Source organism: Hemiscyllium ocellatum, chromosome 20, assembly GCF_020745735.1.
Source record: "Hemiscyllium ocellatum isolate sHemOce1 chromosome 20, sHemOce1.pat.X.cur, whole genome shotgun sequence".
Taxonomy (NCBI): domain Eukaryota; kingdom Metazoa; phylum Chordata; class Chondrichthyes; order Orectolobiformes; family Hemiscylliidae; genus Hemiscyllium; species Hemiscyllium ocellatum.
This window is the reverse complement of record NC_083420.1, coordinates 13,211,960-13,228,131: the sequence shown is the minus strand read 5'-3', so window position 1 is coordinate 13,228,131 and position 16,172 is coordinate 13,211,960. Positions and strand designations below refer to the sequence as shown.

At 41.7% G+C, this 16,172-nt stretch overlaps 1 protein-coding gene across 1 annotated transcript in view; it reads right to left on the bottom strand.

Annotated features, from left to right (window-relative positions):
- The window catches only part of LOC132825571 (alpha-N-acetylgalactosaminidase-like), a 34,498-nt gene extending 19,900 nt beyond the window's left edge, over positions 1-14,598 (bottom strand). The window contains exons 1-3 of the mRNA XM_060840950.1: positions 14,432-14,598; positions 9,452-9,626; positions 4,164-4,341 (exon numbers count right to left, since the gene is read on the bottom strand). Of these exons, the coding sequence (XP_060696933.1) occupies positions 4,164-4,341; positions 9,452-9,626; positions 14,432-14,598 (520 nt within the window). The remainder of the gene's footprint in view (positions 1-4,163; positions 4,342-9,451; positions 9,627-14,431) is intronic.
- Positions 14,599-16,172: the final 1,574 nt, after the last annotated feature.

The following is a 16,172-nucleotide window of genomic DNA, read 5'->3' as shown; positions in this document are numbered from 1 at the left end:
GACCACCAATGGTGAGGGAGAGGTAGGGTCGTAGAGGGAGGTTGGATTCAGAAGGGGAGGTAAACCACTCTGTCTCGCGAGCATTGGCCAGTCTCCAGCTCTTTTCTTTTCATATGTGAACCCAGTTCTTGATATTTTCAATACCAACTTGCTCAGTGTTGTTATACAGATCTGGAGCAGGTGGGACTTGAACCTAGGTCTCCTGGCTAAAAGATAGGGACACTACCACAACACCACCAGACCCTAGCAATTTCCTTCTTCTAAATGCAGTTTCTTTGTCATATACAGACGTTTTATCACACACAACCAAACGACTTTCCCACCACCAAACTACCACGACTTTATTTGTTGCTTTTATCTAGGAACCACCACCACCAGTAATCACCCGTGCAGACAATTAGAAGTTAATGCTCAAAGGCCATTATTGGCAATGTGAACCGTCAAAAGTGAGGGTGGGCAGGTGATTAGAGAGAGCAGCAAAGGGTTAAACCAAAATGGTGCTGGGTGAGGAAATAAAGCACTGAATCCCCCATGGTGCCCATCTCTCTGTAAAAGCATCTGAATGCAGCTCTTAAAAACAGTCAAATGTGCATCACTTTTTCTCAAAATATTTAAGGAGTTCTGTCTTACCTTTAAAGGGACCTTTATTTCTAACACTTATAGAAATGAAATTAATTCTAGTTTACTTGATGAACTGTTTTCTCCAGCCAGATTAAGCACAGGGATATCCTACATTGTGGTCTAAATGTTTGCAGAAAGAGCTTAGATCAGGTTTGAGTGAAGATCAAACTTCTAGTTGTTGAAATTCTTATTAACCAAAATTTGCCAATGTAATGTGAAGAGGGGAGGCAATAGCCTGGTGGTATTATCAATGGACTGTTAATCCAGAGACCCAGGTAACATTACAGGTACCCGGGTTCAAATCCTGCCAAGGCAGATGGTAGAATTTGAATTCAATAAAAATCTGGAATTAAGAGTCTAATGATGACCATGAAACCATTGTTAGGGGAAAACCCCATCTGGTTCACTAATATCCTTGAGGGAGGAAATGGCCATCCTTACCTGGTCTGACCTACATGTAACTCCAGACCCATAGCAATGGGGGTTGACTCTTATCCACTCTCTGGGCAACTAGAGTTGAACAATAAATACTGGCCTGGACAGCGATGCCCACATTCCATGAATAAAGAGAAAACAAAGAAACTAGCAATTTAGCAGGGACATTATTGCTGGTTATTTAAGTTGCTCCAATACAGGACTGGTTTATGTTGGGTGGGAAGTTAAAATGTTGGCAAGATCAAGCACAAACACCTTCCAGCCCACCCGCATCCCATTTACGGTAAATGGACATAGGGACATCTGACCAATCTGGTCTCAGGGTGCCAGGTCACTCATCGCAAGCTCTGAAGTTGATGGCATCCATTTTATGATGCTTTCTACCTCTAACTGCTGTTGTTTACATTTCCTTGGCCCCTGGGAACAGGGCAAGTAACAAAGGTGAAGAAATGCTGGATAGTGATGGCATTGTTGGTGAGTCAGGAGAAGTCTGATTTTTTTCCTCCAGACCCAACGGACTAATCTTGTAAATGCAACACGTCCACCCATTTGTATCCTGTGTCTGACCTTCTCCACTTTTAGCATCTTCGTTCCAGAATCAGGCATTCCCTGTGGTTCCCTCTGAGTCCCTCATGATCAGCAACCTCTCACTTCCTCCTCAAACTGTCATTTTCCTTGATTAACCTGCAATTACCAGTCTCCCCTCTGACCACCCCAAAAATCATTTTTTAACTACCTTCACATCCACTCTGGGTGTCTTCTCACCCTCACCACTGCTATGGGAAGGTAGTGGTATAGCTGTCTCATCCAGCCATCTAGAACCTCAGGCTAATGCTCCAAAGACAAGGGTTCAAATCCCACCAAAACATATTGTGTGAGATTGGAATTCACTTAAACAAAAACTCGCACAGCAGTAAGCATTTCCAAATGGTCAATTGTGCAAAATACCATCTTGTTCAATAATGGGGTGAGGATAGGGTGAACAGCCAAGGTTTTTTTTCTCGGGTGGGGGTGTACAAAACTAGAGAGTATAGGTTTAGGGCGAGAGGCAAAGATATAAAAGGGACCTAAGGAGCAACATTTTCATGCTGAACGTGATGCGTGTATGGAATGAACTACCAGAGAAAGTGGTGAGGCTGGTACAATTACAACATTTAAAAGGCATTTGGATGGGTATATAAATAGGAAAGGTTTGGAGGGATATGGGCCGGGTGCTGGCAAATGGAACTGAATCAGATTGGGCTGTCTGGTCAGCGTGGACCGAAAGGTCTGTTTCCATGCTGTATGACTCTATGTTGTTTAGGGAGAGAAATCTGCCATCCTTACCTGATCTGGCCCATGTGTGACTCCCAACTATGGCAATGTGGCTCTCTCTTAATTACCCTCTGGGCAATAAATACTGGTTTAGCCAGTGGTGCCAACATCCCATTAAAATATAAAATAAATCCAGTTAATATGTTCCCAGTTATGTCAATTAAGCTAGTTAACAGTCAGGTCAACATGCACTAGAATTAAAACTCCGTGACGTTTGGGGCAAACCTGCACTTTGAGTTTTCACAATTATATTTCACCCCATTCCATAATCTCACCGTTCATAAATACCTGGGATCGTTCAATTTCATTGGCATGCAATTTCAAACTAAAGGAGCAGATAGAGGATGAATGAATGAAGCTTAAATATCCTAAAATGCTTCAAGGGAAATAGATTTCAGAATACGGGAGTAAGGAAGTGACTTACTACTTTAACTATGGTTGACGTTCTGAATTGGTGTGCAGTTTTAATAACGCCATAACAAAGATCAAAGATGTTGCCAACTCAGTAAAGGCAAACAAAAGTGACTTTTGCAGCTTCTGTTGCCTACGTAAGTTATAGGCACCAAACAACTAACAAAATACTTCAGTGGATGGGATTGATAACTATATGTAGAAAGAGAAAAAATACTCATCATGTGCAAGTGTTGTATATGGGGAAGGGGTCATCTGTCTTCGTTTTCAAATTGTTTTAAAATGCAAACATCCTTCTAGGAATTTTCTTTCCTCCTTTTCATATCATAGAGTCCCTGCAGTATGGAAGTAGGTCATTTGACCCATCAAGTCCACCGTAACCCTCCAAATATCCCTGTAACCCCACATTTCCCATGAATAGTCCACCTAGTCTGTACAGCCCTGGACACTATGGGCAATTTAACATGGCCAATCCACTCAATCTGCACATCTTTGGATTGTGAGAGGAAACCGGAGCACCCGGAGGAAACCTTTGTAAACATGGGGCGAATGTGTAAACTCCACACAGACAGTCCCCCGAGGCTGGAATCAAACCTGGGTCCCTGGTGCTGTGAGGCAGCAGTGCTAACCACTGAGCCACCATGCCATCCTTTGAAGTTGTTTTCCATTTCAATGTCCCATTTTCCCATAAGAGTCAGTTACTTTGTCCAAGTGACCATTATTCGTTTGACAGTATACCACAGCCAGAAGTAGGTCTGTCCTCCCCTCCACTCCCATATTCTAATTCCCCCATCCAATGCCAACATTCATGGTTTTAGCAGAGGCTAGTGGATAGGAGAAAAGGAGAAATGGGTACACTGGCTCTGACTGTCTTACTCCCAGAACCATTCTAAATGCTCATATCAAACTGAGACTAGCTCACTCACTGTAGCCCAGCAATTAGAGGTGGGACATGGTTGGGTTGGAGAACTGAACTTTTTGACCAGTGAATTTTTAGAATGACCCTATCATTCTAATCCCCACTATCCTGATTTTCAAAATGGTGAATGGACCTCTGAAGGGAAGGAATTCCAAATTCAAATTATGATGTTCCAGACTAAAACAAAATTGATACAACAATGGATTTGAATACACTTCATATTGAATCACAGAAGGCCATTTGGCCCACTGTGAGTGGAATGGGGTGGGATAACTCAACAATTGTGTTTTTTTTAATGTCTTTGAGTTTGAGTCTGAAATGTATACAGTGTCAGTGGTCAGCATACCTCTATATATATCATAAGATAAATTTTGTATTCAGCAGCACCTCACACAGCGTCTCCCACATACTCAACAAGATCAAATGGTGCGTTACAATTATGAGATCTAACGGAAGGTCATACCTATTGCTTTCTCAGTGGAGTTGGAGTTGCAGCCATCAAACTTCAGCATGTCTATTTCCCATTCGGCAAATGTCTGGGCATCAGTGTCAACTTTCTCCAGTGTGGTGCCCGGAAACCCACTGCAGGTTGTAATACCCAAGTCCCCATAAATCCCTAGCTTCAGCCCTTTAGAATGAACCTAGTACAAATAATGCAGATCAACAAGTAAATATCTCAAACTTCCAGGATAAAACATGAGTAAATGTGTCACTTTGTAAAGTTCCATTTCTGTATTTTTAGCTAGAAAATTTAAGCATACTTCAGGCAGTTGGTTACCAATACAGTTTTTTTTTCATTGTTCTCCCTCTGGTAACGAAATGCATTTCACTTTTTTTAAGGGTTGCCTTATTTCAATCACTGAATTTTAAAAAAATAATTAGGACTACATGTTTGTTCACAGTGTTACAACACAGGGTAAACCCCCTTGCTAATTTAAACCCGACACACGGAGAAGCTCACCTCATGCTGTAATCTATTACATTTCGAGAAGCAAAGAACTATCCCAGAGGTCACTAGTTAAAGTCAAAATTGACAACTTTATTCTTTAAGTCCAACAGAGAACATTAAAATAACAGATATTTACAATTCCTTTCTCATAAACCTATCCTTTACCTCCCACTCTACAATACTGGACTGATTTTTAAAAAAAAAAATCCCCGATTGAGATTTACAGAAAAATAATCACATTTCAAAACCAGCCAGCTTTGTCAGTCCTCCTCTGTAGATTTTCTCTGTATTTTTCTGGGTCGTCTTTTCTTCGGTCTTCTGTTTTCTTAAGGATAGGTACCTTTCAGAGAGCTATTCGGTGAGCAGTCTGTACTTGTTGGTGCTCTTTCAGTTCTCCCTGTAATTGTTCAAAATGTCCTGTTTTATACCCTAAAACATTGGATCATTTCATTGATTTGATGTCATCCCAAACAGTAAAATTCAAATTCAATTGGATTTTGGTATCTGGAGCATAATTTAAACCGATTGGCTGAATTTGGACTTGTTTTTGTTCCATGGCAATGCAGCTCCGGCTATTTGTTTCAACCAAATGTTACATTTTTAAATTGTTCAGTACACACTGTACTTTCCGTCAGTCTTTGCTAGCTTCCTCTCTCTCTTAAAGGTACAGTACACACCCACACCTTCATAACAACAGAGATCTTAGTATAAAATGTCTCATGGGACTAAACCTCAGTAACGTACAAAGAATTGGTATTACAAATGGTCAGTGGTTTTTAAATGGTGAATGATATTCCATGCTTTTTACTTCTTGCTTTTTGCTGTCTGTGAGAGTTCTTCAATGTGCTTAGTTCATTGACTGGCCTACAACCTTCCTGCTTGCAAGATGCCATAGACCTCCTATTAATGGTGTCAAATTCAGAGTGATATTGAAATGGACAAAATCCATGTGCTGATTTTTACCTGACACTATATTCGCTTCTTAGCTGGCCTCAAGAGTGAAGCAAAAGCAATGGCCTGAATTTGTGGTTATGATGGCAACTAAATTGTCAGCACTCACTGTCATTATTGTTGGAAAACAAGAACAATTCCTGGCATCCACTTCTCAACTATTGTGGAAGTATCTCATTTTTCCACGGTTGCTATTGCAGTTTCACAGAGGCAATCAACACAGAATCACTGATTTGACAAGAACACCAACACTTTATGCACTATTCTCCTGTAAACTCAGTGAAAATGTTAAAATTGATTCATCAGGAGTAATTGAACTTAACAACGAACTGAATCATATTTACTAATGACCAACAACTCTGGTACTGAAAAGAAATATGTAGATTATAGTTCACTGTAAGAAATGTAAAAAGTGCATGATATTTAAAATGATGAAACTGACTTCTTTTAAATCAGTGACGATCCATTTTTCCCCTTAATCTCATGTGTATGCTCCATTTTCTCTCCCTATAAAAGGATTAATATATGAATGATATTTCATGCTTTTTACTTCCTGCTTTGCTGTCTGTGAGAATTCTTCAATGTGTTTGGTTCATCAGACTGCTTACAATGTTCCTGCTTCCAAGGTGCCGTTAATGATGTCAAATTCGAACTGACATTGGAATAGATAAAATCTATGTGCTGATTTTTTTTACCAGGAATCAGCAAGATATCAAATTGTGTCAGGTTTCACACACGGTTTCTTTCACTGAGGTCAACTGAGATTCTCAAAAATTTCCGAAACTCATCTTATTACACATGCACTAGGAGGAAGTGACGCCTACAGATATTGGAGAATCAGATTCAAAAAGGGTGGTATCGGATTTCTGATGACGGTCTTATCCCCGAAGCATCGACTCTCCTGCTCCTCGGATGCTACCTGACCCGCTGTGCTTTTCCAGCATCACACTTTTCAATTCATTACACATGCACCAGGACCCTACGGCATCCAAATCATGGTATCTTCCATCTTGCTGTGATGTTTTGCAATTCCTGGCATCAGCGCCATATTTAAAACAGAGTTGTGCACCAAGTCAAGTGCTGCCAAGTCAAGTCTAGAGGGACCTTGCACAGTTTATTGAATTGTCCCTGACATGTCAGACAGTATAAAATTGGCACCTTGCTCTGCCAACAGGGACCTGGAGATCCTCCTGGGTGGGTTGGTGCAGTGCAGGGACTTTGTCTTTCCTCAGGACTGGCAGAGGAGACCACACTGGCAGCCGGTTCCAACTTGCTCTGAGGTTGCCACCTGGGTCCAGAGCAATATCCGGGGTTTGGAGGTCAGTGTCCATTTCCACTCGGTGAGCCTAAGCACTACCATCTTCTCTCGGTTACCTCATCGCCAGTTTATCTCTGCTACCGCATTCACTTCCCACCAAGACTTTTCCTGTTACTGCCTTGCACCATTATCCCTCACTCACCTTCACCACCCAATCCCCCGGACAACAAACCCTTCCTTCATGGCCTCTGCATTGCCCAGAAAGAAAACATCACTCTGATTTTTCTCTGAAACTGCACCAGCGCTGTCAGCTGTGACAGCCACTTCCATCTGACTCAATCCTTCCTTTTGCCCCAGGCCAGGAGAAAATGGCCCACAGTGAAGAAGCCAGCGGATAATGGAGGATCTAACATTTGTCTCCTAATCCCCAACAGGTTTCAGTGCTTGACAATGATAGTGCTGGCTATAGCATAAGCTCCCTACGTCCCGGTAACTGAAGCACTGTCCATCGCTGTGCTGCTCTCCCATTACTATTACGGTGAATGGACTCCTGGCATGTCCAACTCCTGCCCTTTTCCGTGACAGCACTGATGTGTCCTGCAGTGGTGTCAGCACCATCCCTACGGTCACCATGACATTACCCCCTCCCTCTCTGAAGAAGAAGCCATGACCCCTCAGAGCAAAGCTGCTCAGAAACTGGCACACGGTGGGGGGGGGATAGTTTAGACTCATCAGCATCATTGCCATGTGTCCACAGCTGGCTGATGAAGAACTGCCCCAGATCATTGGCACTAGAAGGACTGCCAGAGACCTAGCACCATCTCAACTTTGGGCAGGACACAGGTAATGAAGAATTTTATCAAAACACTTAATCAGACACAGGAGCAGCAGGCAGATTTGTCCAAGGCACTGGGAAAACTCCATCCAGGGCGAGAAAAGTCCATTAATGCTGTTTACATTATGCTGCTTCTGCTGCGTCTTCCGAATGCCATCGTTGGGAGGTTGGGAGGTTGGTGGCTGCTATGCAGAGCCAGGTCCAGCTCTCTCTCCCTCAGGGTCTACCGAATATACACAAGGACTCACACCCCACCACTGATGCTCAGCACCATCAACTGGGGGTGCGAGGGACCTTGACCTCACTCCAGGTGCCCCTTCCTCACAAGGAGACAGGGTGGTGCAAAGAGGCAGCCAGCTGAAGAAAAACTACCTGAAGGCTATCAGAAGACTCCTCTCAAGATACTGCAGAAGTGATTGGCCTTCCACCTCTAGCCTAACTGTAATCTATCCATCGCCCACACCCCCCCCCCCCCCCCTTTCCTTTCCCTTTCTTCTAGCAGTTCAAGCCAAGGAGCGTGCATCTGCCTCTGGGCTGCACATACTCAACATGTCTCAGCTCTGCATCCATCCATCCAACAGTCCTGGGGGAGCCCAGCAATAACTCCACAGCCAACTGGCTCCAGTCTGCAGCAGGCTTCCTACAGCTGTGAGCCCTGGACACTGCAGCAAAGTCCAGTGGGAGGGAATGGAAGAGATAGACCTTCTGAGGGCTGATCTGTGTGTAGCTCCTGGGCTGACTAACTAATAGTTTTCATTCTGGTCGCACTGGGACCTACGGGGTTTACTGTGGCCCAGTCCCTGGACTGGAGTGAGCTGGAAACCCCCAAGCCTGACCATTCCGTGCGGTCAACTGACTGTGTCCAGGTCCTGACACTAATATCACAGGATCAGCCCCAAGGGTGTCTCCCTGAACTGCACTCCCCAGACATTGAGACATGGTCATTCAATTGAAGCAGTTACAATGTGTTTGCTGTACACACAGCAGTTACATGGTGAAGGTGAGTGATTGACATAGTTTGGCGATGTAGGTGATGATGTCCCTTTGCCACTGGCTGTAAAATCTAGTCCAATTAAAATTAACTCAAAATAGACTAACACAAACTATACTAAAACAAAAGCAAACTTGGCCTATATCCTGACATATATTAATCAAATTTAAAATTTCTATTAATTGAAAGCATATCCTTGACTGTTAACATTTTACAGTTGTTTATAATAACAGTATAAGAGACCTGCTATATAGCATGGGTTTTAATGTCCTTAAAATTTTCTAATGTAAGTTAAAAATTAGAATATTGCAAAATTGAAATCATGACTGTAAGTCTAAAAGAAATGAGATACTGGATTTTGAATGAAAGAAATATATGGAAGAACATCAGGCAATTTGGGAAATGTCTGAGCAAAGGACTCAGGCTACCACTCAATCAGCGATGTTGAAAAATCACCCCCAATGTTACAAAGATTCCTGACACGACAGAAGTTTCCACTGACACCATTTTCTTTTCCATTTTCATCCTCTCTTAGCTGTCTGTCAGGTCATTTGTGCTCTATCTTTCTGAATTGAATTCCAATGCATTATGCACGAACTTACTGCAGGCTCAGTAAAGTTACTGATACGCAGTGTTCTTATTCACTTAATCATAGTTTGGAACAGCAGTGTGTATTACACTGGAGAGCTATGTACTAAAAGTAATATATATGGATTGTGTGATATCTCTAGCCTGATGTCCACTGGAAATTTGAAAACATCACTCACGTAATCAGCCAGCGCTTTAATGCCATTTGGGAATCGTTCTGGGTCTGGCTGAATCTTCCCATCATCATCCCTCATCTTCGCTGACCAGCAGTCGTCGATGTTTATGTATTGGTATCCCAGATCTTTCCAGCCATCCTCAACCAGCTTGTCTGCCATTGACCTAAACAAGCCTTCACTGTTACATCGAGAAGCCAAGAAGATGACAGGTCATTAAACTGCTTCATCAACAGTCTGCAACTTTAGTTATTTGTTATTAATTATGTACTCAAACATAAGGGAAGTTTTGCAGGGTATCTCAGAAAATAAGTCAGATTGCCCAGTGTGCACAACCTCACCAGGATTCTCTTCCAATGAACTCTTATTCTCAAACAGGGATGCCTAAGTTTATACCAAATCCAGGTGACACGAATTGAGTTGCATCTCTGAATAAAAAGGATGGCAAAGTTTATAAAGTTAGCACCTAGCAAGGAACATTTCTAAACAGTCATTTTGCCAAAACTTTCCATCTTGTACGCATCAGGTCAAATGTATGAATGGCAAATATCAAACAATCACAGCAATTTATTCGACAGGAGATTGTCCTAGTGAGTGCAAGATGAGACATGTGCCTTAAAATATTCAATTTCTGTACCGTCGACTGTTTGCATAACAATAAATGCATTAGATAGCAGATTATGTAAAGATTTGATTATCCAAATGGAAAATATAGGATTATGTTACAAGTCAGTATCACTGCAGTATTCAAAGGATATCATAAACCATTTCAACTATCATCCAGATCACATAATCTGCTGCTGCCAGGAAATACCTTCCTGACTGTGTGCTAGCTACGCCATTTTGAGCACGTAACTGCTGAACTTAAAGAATAGGTTCTCCAAATTAGACACCAAATTTGTATCAGCTGCTTTATACTGGAATAAAATAGATTTTTATTTTGACCAATGTTCAAAGAAATTACTTCAGTGAATTCAAATCGCAATGACGTTTGATGCAGAGACTGTGAATGATGGAAAATGTGTACATCTGAAAATTTGTTTTAGATACTTGAATCTTTACATAATCTGATATCTAATGCATTTATTGTTATTCAAACAGTCAGTGGTACAGAACTTGAATATATTAGGGACTCATTAGGACAATCTCCTGTCGAATAAATTGCTGTGATTGTTTGAAATTTGCCATTCTTGCATTCGACCTGATGGGTACAAGATGGAAAGTTTTGGCAAAATTGCTGTCCAGAAATGTTGCTTGCTAGATGCTATTCATGTCGCCATCCAAATGCCTCTTAAATGTTGTAATTGCCCCAGCCTCCACCGCTTCCTCTGGCAGCTCATTCCATACATACACCACCCTCTGTGTGAACAAGTTGTCCCTTAGGTCTCTTTTAAATCATTCCCCTCTCATCCTAAACCTATGCCACTCTAGTTCTGGACTCCCCCACCCAGGGAAAAGACCTTCTCTATTTATCCTATCCATACCCCTCATGATTTTATAAACCTCTGTAAGGTCACTCCACAGCCTCCAACGCTCCAGGGAAAACAGCCCTAGTCTATTCAATCTCTCCCTATAGCTCAAATCCTCCTGGCAACATCCTTGTAAATCTTATCTGAACCCTTTCAAGTTTCACAGCATCCTTCCGATAGGAAGGAGACCGGAATTGCATGCAATATTCCAACAGTGGGCTGACCAATGTCCTATATAGCCACAACATGACCTCCCAACTCCTGTACTCAATACTCTGACCAATGAAGGAAAGCATACCAAATGCCTTCTTCACTATCCTATTTACCTGAAACTCCACTTTCAAGGAGCTATGATTGATTGGCTATGGATCTCTAGTAGGCATGGATGAGTTGGACCGAAGGGCCTGTTTCCGTGCTGTACATCTCTATGACTCTATAAACTTTCCCACCTTTTTTTATTCAGAAATGCAACTCAATTCAATTCATTTAAAATGCCTGAACAGTAGTAATTGCCCTTAAGAATCTTTGAAAATAATCTTGTAATACTTTGCATTATTTTGAAAAGAATGAATTGTAATTTTCTTGGGTCATTTGGGATACTTGTCCATGTGACCTAGGGTCTCTTGGCCTGAAAATAGTTTTAATGGGACGAAAGTTAAGATATACCAATCATATGTGGCCAGACAAAAAAAGCAGAGTTATGAGCAGAGGAGTTGGAGGATCAGTGATCGGTGCACAGATCCAGACACAAAGAGAAAGCAGAAGCCAGAAGAGAAAAGGCAGATAAAGCCAGAAAGTGAAAAATAGAATTCATACAAATAGAAGCCAGAAAAGCTTGTTCTGTTTTCTGTTCAGTGCTAAGAAAACATACAGTTCCAGACGCAATGGGGGAAGCAATGTATGACTAAGCTAATAGTGTCTAAACCCCATTAGTGGGGTGACTAGCTCAGGTATGTGAAGGAGCTGAAGGTTTGTATGAGAGAATCTCATCATAAACTGGTTACTGTTTATTGGTCAGTTGAAAAGGAACCCTAGAAAACTACTGAATTGTTGTGACACAAATGAGAGAGAGGTCTCACAGGTATACCCCTGTCAGTGTTAACTGTGTGCAGAGACCTCAGATGGAAAACAGATGCCAGTAAACAGTACTCGAGGGTCAGTTGGTTAAGTAGGAAAGTAAGAGATCCTATGTCCCAGAAACCAAGTTAAAGAGCTTCGGAACTTATGTGTTTCCATATGCGCAGAAATGCAAATGTTTATGGTTACGTAACATTGTTCTTTGTTGAATCAACTATTTTAAGTGAAATTTACTTTTTTTAAAATTTAGAATATTATGTCAGTGTATATTCCTCTTTCATTTACATCAGCCCCTGTTCATGTTAAATTAAATTTACAAACAAGATGTTGGCATTTTCTTTATTTCACGGAATCCCTACAGTGTGGAAGCAGGCCATTTGGCGTATCGAGTCCACACTCACCTTCCGATGAGCATCCCAACCAGACCCATCCCAATACCCTGTGTAACCCTGCATTTCCCATGGTCAATCTACCTAGCCTGCACATTTCTGGACACTATGGACAATTTAGCATGGCCAAGCCAACTGACCTGCACGTCTTTGGACAGTGAGAGGAAACCGGAGGAAACCCACAGGGAGAATGTGCAAACTCCACACAGACAGCTGCCCAAGGCTGGGATCAAACCCGAGTCCCTGGTGATTTGAGGCAGCAGTGCTAACCACTGAGCCACTGTGCCGGCCAGTGTTTGGGATCATTTCATAAACTTCGGTGCTGGTTAGCTCAGTTGGCTGGACAGCTGGTGTGTGATGCACAGTGACACCAACAGCATGGATTCAATTCCTACACTGGCTGAGGTTACCATGATGAACACTCCTTTTTCACCTATCCTCTGGGACTATGGAAACTTTACCATTTTGTTTGGTTACTTTGATTTATGGTTCCTTCACAGGGCTTGTGACAACGTTATAGAGAAACATAAACTAGTTGGCAAAGCATCTGTACCACCTTGGCATACTATCTGACTGACCAGTGCAAACACCATTGGCACAGGACGTGGGAAAGGTCACCTACACCCAGCTGGGGAAACAGTGTATGATAGAAACCATGGGAAGGTCTGTAGAACTAGGAAAACCAGTAACCTTTCAAAAGAGTAGAAATAAATTACATGTACCACCATACAAAGGCAAAATCTGTTATGGACCAGACCAGACAGCCTCAAAATATTTTAAGAAGGTATGCTAGACCCTAACTTTTTCTTCTTGTTAAGGCAGATGGCAAGTGCTATGTTCTAGAAGCAATGCATCTGGTCAAACTACTCGATGTTAAGCAGAATTCTAGGAAATGATGTCACCACAGGAAATGACATCACCAACCCAAGGAAACCTAAACACATAAATAGAAAGCAGGCTATACCACCGATGATTCATTCAGAGGCTTACTGATGATGTTACCTGCTATGGTGACAAAATGTCTGAAAATGAACCTTCCAGCTCAGCAAGCAATCTTACAACCAGAACCTCAACTTGAGCTATAAATCTTCTCAAAACTTGCTTAACCAAATAATAGATACAGTAACTATTACTAATGAACTGTCCCAATATAGTAACATCCCATAAACGCACCCCTTGGCACAATGGCAAATTCTGACATGCTGTTTTCCATCCCGGGAGGAAGAAACATTAGGAGAAAATTCAGAGAAAGTCCCAGCTCGGAGACATTCACTGAAGCTTCCAACTCTTTTGAGATCCCAATTACAAGTCAACCTAAAAACTAAAAAATACCTAGAAATCCTGGTCTATGAGAGCTGGCCACATTCAGCTGCTTTTATTGTTTCAACTTTAATAAAAAACCCCAAGGCTTCACAAATTGTTTACCTTTTTTGAGACAGCACGGACCTCTGCCTTAGAACCTTTCTTCAAAAAGAAAGCAGGGCAAGATAACTCTTAAAGTGTCAGCATTGTCACAGATTGTAACATACCACTGCAAAACAAGGAAAGCTAGCTGATCTAATGTCCACGTATGGAACAAGCTGCCAAAGCAAGTGATGGAGGCTGGTACAATTACAACAGTTAAAAGACATCTAGATAGGTACACGAATAGGAAGGGTTTAGAGGGATATGGGCCAAGTGCTGACAAATAGGACAAAATTAGTTTAGGATATCTGGTTGGCATGGACGAGTTGGACCGAAGGGTCTGTTTCCATGCTGTAAATCTCTATGACTCTGTATAATACTGTTTGAAATCATATTTTAGAATTGCAAATTTAAACCATGGTGTCCCTGCCTGTTCTGTTGCTGAAATACTGGATGGAATACCTGCCATAATTATAATGTTCATTGCTAAGGGAGGGGGGAAACAGATTCAATTGTGGAGCTGTTTAAAACCTGAATCGTAAGTGGGATGGTTTAAAATGGGAGAATGGAGGGAAAAAATAGCATAAAATAAAATAAAAGAGAGAGGTTACAGACTTGACAGACACCAGCTACTTTGTAATACATACCTAATACAATTATCAGGGTACTGCTTGCAATCTATGGTACATCTGAAACGCTCCCAAGATATCCACCCCATTGGGGGAGTTCTTGCCAAACCATTATCCAAAGACATGCTCGGCCCAGCTAGTATTAGCAGGAAGGATATGAAGAGGGAAAGTATTCTGCAATTCATTAGGAAGCTTTCGGGGAAGAAAAAAATGAGTGATTAGCCACATTAGGTTTATGACCCATTATTACATTTCTGTCAGTTTGATGATTATGATTGTTATAAGAGTGTTTCACTTGAAATAAATAGGTGTACGACAACTTGAAGAAAAATCCCAAACAACTTTCTGAAACTTATTATACAAATATGTATCACAATCTTCTAATGACTCACACCAAGAAAGGTCGTACAAAAGATCAAAAGCCATCCATATTTCTTCAAAATTCCCTCATTCCATAGGATCTTTTTGGCTTCTGTTAAATTCCTGCCTTTCGAAGAATATCAAAACCCTTTGCATGGGTTCCAGCGAAGAACCAACCTTCCTAACCCATCCCCTCCAACCCCATCAGGTAACAAGTTAGTCCAGCTGCAGTTACAAATATATAACCTTTTGCCTTTAATGAGAATTCATTCTTTTGTCTCCACCCTAGCATGATATATTTTGTTCCTCATTGCAATTCAACATTACTTAGGTCAAATGCCACACACTTCAGAAGTTGAGGCATCATTTGTTGCTATTGGAAATAAAATCAGAAATACTTTATAGATATCCACCTGTGGTCAAAGAGGGCTATGCGCTTCCAATCAGCCAGCGTTTTGTTCCCTGTTCGAGTCCCTGCGTGCTATCTCCCTGGCACAATTTGATCATGATCCTTCATAAAAAGAAGCAAAGAAACATTGACGATGAGTTCAAAGACCAAAATGGACTACAGCTTTTGTCTCATCCAAAATGCTTTGTACCAACCCAAGATAGCCTCATTTGGACTGATTACTGAGGGGAATGGTTCTCAAACTCTTTTAGTATTGCGTTTAGCCAACACAATGTTCAGGCATGCAGGACAACTTGGAGGAAGTGCTCTCCATCTTTTGCTCACTGGGTAGAAAAACCCATTCTCCCCCAGATTGCCTTTGATTCCCAGCAGCTGTAGTAATTTTAGGTTGGATTGAACTTAGCTGACATCATTCGTCAGAGATCGGAAGATCAGGAATAGATAGGATAGAAGCAGGGAGGTTGTTTCCACTGGGCAGGTGAAATTAGAATGGGGGAATAGCCTCAAAATAAGGGGGAGCAGACTTAGGACTGCGTTGAGGAGGACCTTCTTCACCCAAAGGATTGTGAATCTGTGGAATTCCCTGCCCAGTGGAACAGTTGAGGCTACCTTGTTGAATGTTTTTAGGGCAAAGATAGACAGATTTTTGAACAGTAAAGGAATTAAGGGTTATGGTGAAGGGTTGGCAAGTCAAATGATCAGCCATGATCTTATTGACTGGCGGAGCAGGCTCAATGTGTCAGATGGCCTACTCCTGCTTCTCTTACTTCTGTTATGATACTATTTATTTTGAAACATTTCTAGCACTACCTACTCTTACATTTTGTAAGAAATGATTTTAATTCCTTACAGTGAATGGGAAGATGAGATGTATAGCAAGTTCCATTTATATTTTCTGTAGTCAGGCATCATAGGAGTATCATCAGGCCGAACAGAGTTGACACAATGCAAAGAAGGTGGCATTGATAGAGCCTGGTCAAACTGGAACGT